This window comes from Rhinopithecus roxellana, chromosome 5 (genome assembly GCF_007565055.1).
Source record: "Rhinopithecus roxellana isolate Shanxi Qingling chromosome 5, ASM756505v1, whole genome shotgun sequence".
In the NCBI taxonomy this organism is placed as follows: Eukaryota; Metazoa; Chordata; class Mammalia; order Primates; family Cercopithecidae; genus Rhinopithecus; species Rhinopithecus roxellana.
The window spans coordinates 14223058-14230545 of record NC_044553.1 but is presented as its reverse complement, the minus strand read 5'-3'; the positions used below and the strand labels follow the sequence as shown (position 1 = coordinate 14230545).

Below are 7488 nucleotides of genomic sequence, written 5' to 3'. Positions count from 1 at the left end.
AGATATTTACAGTTTGAAGGACTTCCCTCCTGATATTTTTGGCAATAAAGAGAAAATCATTTCTCCTCAGAGCATTTGGAATTGGTAAAATAAACGTGCTGTGTGCAGCTGAGTCTTCCAAGCCTTTGACATTTTTCAGTGGCAGGATGGAGGGTCCGTATGGACAGTCAGACTTGAGGGCTTGAACACTTACGAGTCTTTCCGTCTGCAAAACCTGGATAATCACTCCATATACCACCTGCCGGGAACTAATTTTCTTGTTATTTCATAAAAAAAGATTCCCAGTTTTCTAGACAAGTTGCAAGGACTAACAAACACCGGGGAATGCTTGTATATCAGCAGACCAGACGTGGTGTAGACGCCAAGCATGGACCGAGTCCCGGGGAGCCCCAGAAGTGTCTTCTCCCTGAGCGACAGCGTTAATTCTCGCATTAACAGTTATGAGAACCTCTTGGGTTTCTCCCACCCTCAACACCCCTCTCTGAGCCCCTGGCCACCGTCGCCTTCTCTTCTCTTCCCGCACCCCCCAGACCAAACATCCCTTTCATCAGGTGGGGTTGGGTTGTCTACTCTTCGGGAAGGAGTGCGCAAGGGTTAATGATGAAAGCTGGTGACCAGGTGGGGCGCCCACACCCGCCCCCGGCCACGGTGGGCGTCGGAGGTGAGGGGGCGCTATTCGGGCAGCAGTGCTCCGGGTGGCGCGCGGGAGAGCTGCCAGGCTGACAGAGAGGCCGGCCCGAGTGGGGGCCGATCCGTCGCCTTCGCCGCCGCCACCGCCGCCGCCGCCGCCGCCGCTGCAGCCGCTGTGATGCGGAGCCAGTGCTGCGCCGGGCGGTGGAGTGAGAGCCCGGGCGCGGGAGCACGAGCTGTAACATCAGCACCAGCGGCGGCGGCACCTGCACCAGCTCCCGGGCCCCGCGCTGTGCTCTCCGCCCCGCAGCACCCGGGGCCGCAGCCCCGCGCTCTCTATGGATGTCAAGGCGGCCCCCAATGGTGTGGCCACTATCGAGGACCGGATCCTGCGGATCACTGGCTACTATGGCTATTACCCAGGTTACTCCAGCCAGAAAAGTAAGACGCCGCGGGGCTGCCCTGCGCGAGGCGGGGAAGGGTGGTAGGCACGCAGGGGTGCCGCGGGGATGCGGACGGGCGGGCGCGTGGTCCGGACACCTGCAGCCCTGCCGCCTATGTCCACGCCGCCTTCCCGGCGGCTGGGACCCCGCGGGAGAAAAGTATGTCCGCTGTCCTCGGTGCTGAACCGTGAGAGGGCAAGGGACCCAGCTGGGTGCGCCCAGGAGTTTGGAAACAGTCGTAGCCTTGAGGGGAGGTGCGGAGGGGACCGGGTGAGCGCTCCTGACTGCCGTCGGCCGGCTCACCCTGGTGGATTTACGCCCGGAGGAGGCTAACATGGCTGTTCACTTAGCGGAAAGTCAGCCCTACGGGATACATGCCCCGAAAGACCCTACTGCGTGCGGGGCGCTGGGGACTCAGGCTGGGGAGGCTCCGGGGTGGGGCTGGCGGTGGCGGCCGACCCAGACGTGGGTCCCGGCGCTAGTGGGGTCAGCTCGTTCACTCCGGGCTGTTGAGACGCTGCCAGCGCGGGAGTTACTCTGGTTACAACATCTTTAGGAGGTTCTTCACCCTGGGCAGCGAAAAGAATCTGCTCAGGTCTTCGAGCCCCAGAGCTTGCAGCCAGAGACCCGTGCGGAAGACTAGGGGCGTGGGGGGGGGGGGGGGTTGGTCTGAGAAGGGGAAGAGACAGGGCCACCCGCACGTCGCGGCCACCGCTTTCTTCCAGCTGAGCGAGGTCATGCGGCGTGGATGCTTTCACGTTTCTGGACCAGTTTTGGTGGGAGGGTGATGAGGTGTGCTCTGCTCGCAGTCCCCCTCCCCCAGTGCACAAACCCACTAGCTATATTTGCTGGGATTAGTTCTGCTAGCGACTGAAGTGCAGCTCATTTTTCTCCGAATTGGAGGAGTAGCTGCGGTTTAGTTTCTATGCAGGTGGGCTTTTGCTTTTTTCTTTATCAATGCATTTCTGTCGCAACAGATGGAGCTTAATTGATGTTTTTGCCATTATTTTTGTCAGAAGCTTGGAAGCTCCTAGATGCATTTCTGATTCGTATTTTTCTGTGATATTTGGGGTGCAATCAACATTACAGTTTCTATGAAGCGTGGGACCCCAAAAATTCTGGCACAAAGACAAGAAAACACCATTTTTTCATGTAACTTTCTCCCCTACCATGCTTCCTCTCTATTGAATAATAATTCAAGAGCTTTGTTCCACAGGCTGTTCTCAAACAGATATTTTCTAGTTCGATATTTCATTTGGTTTCAGGAAACGCCTATCTGATTTGGATGGTTTCTCTCTAGCTGTTTTTAGCATTAGGGGCTTAAATTATTCATTTTCCATACAAAAGTAATTATGAAGTGTTAGAATTTTCTGGAAAGAAAATAACACACTGTGGAACGCTCTTTGAAATCCCTGTACTATACACTCAAAAAATTCTTCTTTTTTATTGGCAAATGATTTCTTTTTTAACCCTGGAAACATAAGTAAAGGAACTAATATACCTTGTGGAAATTACTTGACTTTCACCTTTGAATATTTTAATTAGGAACCATGGGATTTTAGTGGCTTAGAGAATGTAGAAGCTGTGTGTGAAATTAAAAGACTCAGGGTAGTTTATTATTGTAATTTTTATGACAATGGGACTTTGGCTAACAATGAACAACCCAAAAAGAATATTGAAAAAGTGACATTTTAGATAAGGACATGTTCATATTATATTTTTGTACTTGCTCAAATAGCTGCACATGCTTCATTTGCAATACAATAACAGGACAAAAAAGGGAAGAGCACTGGCCAAGGCTATAACTGGAAGCCAAAAGGGATAAAGATTAACTTGGCATGGTTATTTGTGATGGGCACTTACCTACCTAAGTTTAGACCATAGAGTTAAAAGAGTGAGGGCAGAGAATCTCACAAGAAGAGAGAATTAAGTGATAGTCAGATAAATTTCAGGATGCTCATGCTTTTGGAAGTAGAGAAAGATTGCTATTTTGCACAGTGAGAGATTGAGAGAGGAGAAAGCTGGAGGAGGGCCAGGGAACTGAGCACCATGAAATAATCCTGTCCTAATGCAGGCTTCAACTAGTAAACAAACACTGAAGCAAACCAGTACAATATGGTCAATTGATTTGGCTATTACAGAGAATGAGCAACAGCTTAGGGGAAGTCTGGAAAAATATACTTAAGAAAAGGCTACAGTGATGAATATATAATATGTGAAAGCAAGGTGACTTTCTCATTTTCTCTCTGATCCCATATGAGGGACAATCTCTAGATATCTATGCCATTTACCTTTTTGGAGATGGATGGGGACTTACATCTAAGAAAATGCACTGAAGATCAAGCCTTCTGTTAATGCATCCTGCTGTTTGCTTGTACCTTGTCCAGAAAAAATTCTAGTAGTCACGCTGATGCAAAAAAAGAAATACATTAGAATTCAGAGAAATGAAGGTACTTTAATGGGCAATAGGGCATTTGTTTTATTTACATTCTTCAATTAATGAACAGTTATTGAGTAAATATAAACAAGAAATCTGGATACAAAGATGATTAAAGGTGGGTGCAGTGGCTCATGTCTGTAATCCCAGCACTTTGGTAGGCCAAGGCAGGAGGATTTCTTGAGGCCAGGAGTTCAAGACCAACTTGACCAATGTAGTGAGACACTGTTTCTATATTTATTTAAACATTTTTTTTTTAAAAGATGATTAATGCGTAGTGTGGTTACTTAGGTAGGGAATAGATTCATTCATTCAACAAGTGTTAATTGAGCACCTCCTATGTGTCAGGAGTACATCAATGAGCAAAACAGACAAAAGTATTTTCCTTTTAAGAACTTAAGTTCTAGTGGGAGGAAACAAGACAATAAACAAATAAACAAGTACATAAATTATTTAGTACATTTCAAGGTGATAAGCACCTTTTGAAAAGTTGCAACAGGATAAAAAGGATAAGATATTCTGGGGGTAGAGATTGTCACAATTTTAAATAGGCTCATCAGGGAAGTCCTCATTGAGGAAGTAACAATTGAGCAAAGACCTGAAGGATGTGAGGGAGTTAGCCATATGGACATCCAGAAGAAGACATTCTGGGCAGTGGGAACAGCTAGCATAAAGCTCTGAGGTAGAGTGCAACTGGCATGCTGGAAAAACAGCAGGGAGGCCTGCATGGCTGAAGTGCAGTGAACAATTGGGAAAGTGGTTGGAGATGAGGTCACTGAGGATCCAGGAATGCAGGTAAAGGAGGGCCTTAGAGGTCATTGTCAATCCTTTGGCTTGTATTCTGAATGAAATGAGCATTTGAAGAGTTCTGAGAGAAGAGTGATGTGACTTGACTTATCTTACACAAAGATCAGTCTCACTGCTGTACTGGGACAGGGTGAAAACATCTAATTAGTATGTTATTGTGATAACTTAGGTGAGACATGATGGTGGCTTGAAACAGAGTGGTAGCAGTAGAGGAAGAGAAAGGTGGTCAGAGCCTGCATATATTTGAAATTAGAGCCAATAGGGTACCCTGATAGATTGGATATTGTATCTGTAAGAAAGAGAGGAGTAAAAAATGACTGCATCTTTTCTGGTTGGACTAAGTTTGGGTTGCCATCAGCTGAAGTGTGGAAGGTTTCAAGGTAGAGAAGCTTTGGAAAGGGGTGGGGGAGTGGATTGTCAAGGGATAAGGATAACATTTTAGAGATGCTAAATGTAATTGGAGATGTAGAGTGAGCTTACAGTTCAGAGTAGATGTCTGATTGGAAATATAAATTAAGGATTTGCCAGTACTTGGGTGGTATTTAAGGCCTAAGACTAGATGAGACCTCCAAGGAACGAATGCATATAGAGAAGAGAAGAGGCAGGATTGAATGTTGAGACACTCTGACATTAAGAGGTTCAGGAGAAGAAGAAAACCATTAAAGGATACCAAGAAGGAGCATCCAGGGAGATAGGAGGGAAACAAGGAACATGTAATACACTGGAAGCCAGTAAATAAAGAGTTTCAAGGTGAAGAGATTAGCTGAGTCCAATGCTATTGAAAGGTCAAGTAACATGAAGACCGACTGAATTTGACAATTGAAGGTCATGGGTGATCTTGACAAGAATGTTGACAAGAGCACATAAGGATAGATAAAATGGATAAGAATGTGTATAAGAGAGAGTTAGAGGGAAGAATTGGAAACTGTGAGTATAGATGACTCTGTAAGGATTTTTGTGCAAAGGGGAGAGAAGAAATGGAGGAAGCAGGCTCAAGAAAGTTTTTCTTTCTTTAAAGATTAGAGAAATAAGAGCATGTTTGCATGCAAATGAGAATGATTCAATAGAGAAAGAAAAATTAATGAAGTTGGAGAGATAGTGTATGGAAACTAGTGCACAAGAGAAGGGACATTGCCTTAGATAGGAACATGGATATAGGGTAAGTTGTGTGGGGCAGGTTTGGGAAAGTGTATAACTGAGATGGTGGGAGTCTTTTGAGGTTCTCTTCTGGTTGCTGCAGTCTTCTCCAAGCAGGAAGAGAGAGTCACCAAATGAGAATGAGGATGGTGGAGGATGTGATAGAGGCTGGAGGAAAGAGAAGGTGCGAATAGTTAAATAGGGAGAGTGAATGGACTGGAGAAGTGCGCTCAGGTTGTCTGGTAGCCTTAAGGGTCCATTTAAAGTTTTTGGTCACAAAGTTAAAGTGAGATCAGCCAGTATGTTGGCTCATTCATTAACACAGCAAAGGTGTGGAACAAGTAATGATAAGTATATAACCAGAGTTGCAGATTAGCCAATGCATATTTAAAAATAGGGACAAGAGAGTTGTATACAAGAGAGTTGTATTATTAAAATGATTGATCACAGAATTTAAACCTGGTAAGCAGAGAAGAGGAAATCTAGATAATTAGGAACAGGGAACAGATGGTAGGTTCCATGAATTAGAGGTCTCAGTAGAATCAAAGACTAGTGGAAGTTAGCTGGAAAGGTAGGAGGTGGTGGGTTGTATACTGTAAGAAATTTAATTCATTTCCATAAGTCAAATGAAAGGATAAATTCATTCGTGTTTTATTGTATTCCATTATTGATATTTTTGGGGTGAGTATTCTTTTTTGTGTGTTTGTATAGGGAAACAGTGTGTTGATGTATGGTTGGATTAAACCCTAATGGTTTGGAAATTGATTATATCCTTAAACCTGCCAGCAACTGGCTCTGAGACCTGGGACACCACTCTGTGGACATTGGTTTTTTTGTTTGTGAAAAAGAGAGTTGAAATCACTGTTTTAGAACAGTCATGCAATAGGTCAGCTTTGACAGCTTTCAAAACAGTCCCACCTTCCCTGGAAAGGTATCAGTAAAGGAGTACATTCACTTCACCTGTCTTCACCCACCTTTGGTAAACAGTTGCTTCTCTTTGTTCTGTGCCTTTGTAGCTGTTGGCTGTTGGCCTTTTTTTTCTATCCCCCATTAGTGATCAGTTTCTATGATCGTTGTCTATTGGGAGCTGCAATTTGTAGTAAATATTTTCCCTTTTACTTTAACACCAGCTCTGGTATCATCCCTACTTCATAAAGAACTCTACCCACTTCCGGCTTTCTTGGTTCTCTGGGTGCTTGGATGACTGCTATGACTTAGCATTTCCCAAGGTTCTAGCTTCAGCTGTGTCCTCTCACTGTCTGCTTTCCCTGAGTGAGCTCCTTTAATCCCGTAGCATTACCATCTTTGGTGTGTCTGTATTTCTAGGCCCACTTTTTCTGAACCCACACCCATATTTCAAAATCCCTTGGAGTATTCTACCTGAATGTCCTCCAGGCATGTCACATATAAAACCAAAATCATCATTCTGTCCTTAAAATGTGCCTTTTCCTCCTTATTATGCATTTCAGCTTCTAATGTCTATATCCAACCAGTTGCCCAAGCCAGAAACTTTGAATTATCCTCAACTTCTGCCCTTTCACCTTGCCCTATAATCAGTTAATGAATCCTATACGTTCTACCCCAGATAATGTGCTTTCCAGTCCTGCAGTCACTGCCTTCTTCCATCACATCTTTTGCCCAGCCTCAAGTCCTTCCAATCCAGCATACACACCTTAAAAATATTTACTTCCCCACAGTGCAGATCTGTTCATCTCACACCCCTGATCAAATATGTGAAGTAATTTTTCACTTTCTGTGGAATAAAGTTCAAATTACTTAGCATGACACAATCTGAACCCAGCTTATATTGTTCTATTTTGGCACACATTTCTCCCCCTTACACCACAATCCTCTAATTGCCTAATATATGCTTAATGCAGAAAATCTGGAAGGCAGAGAGCAATGAGAGATTAAAACAAAATTACTCATAATTCCACTACCAAAGGTATTAGTGTTAACATTTTCGTATATATCCTTCCAGTCTTTTTTATGCCCATGGACACAGCAAGTGGCTTTTATTTTGTACTGAACATT

The 7488-nt window shown here is 44.6% G+C and overlaps 1 protein-coding gene across 5 annotated transcripts in view; it reads left to right on the top strand.

Moving 5' to 3' along the window:
* Positions 1–674: 674 nt before the first annotated feature.
* Positions 675–7488, top strand: part of SLC35F4 (solute carrier family 35 member F4) — a 292455-nt gene continuing 285641 nt past the window's right edge. For 2 of the 5 annotated variants that reach the window (XM_030931418.1, XM_030931416.1), the window contains exon 1: positions 1792–2004. Coding sequence is in view for 2 of the 5 variants with exons in the window: in XM_030931414.1 (XP_030787274.1) it covers positions 969–1071 (103 nt within the window). In the remaining 3 variants the exon portion in view is untranslated. Of the gene's footprint in view, positions 1072–1123; positions 1233–1791; positions 2005–7488 lie in introns of those variants that run through there. The other 3 variants (XM_030931414.1, XM_030931415.1, XM_030931417.1) reach the window with 3 other exon arrangements.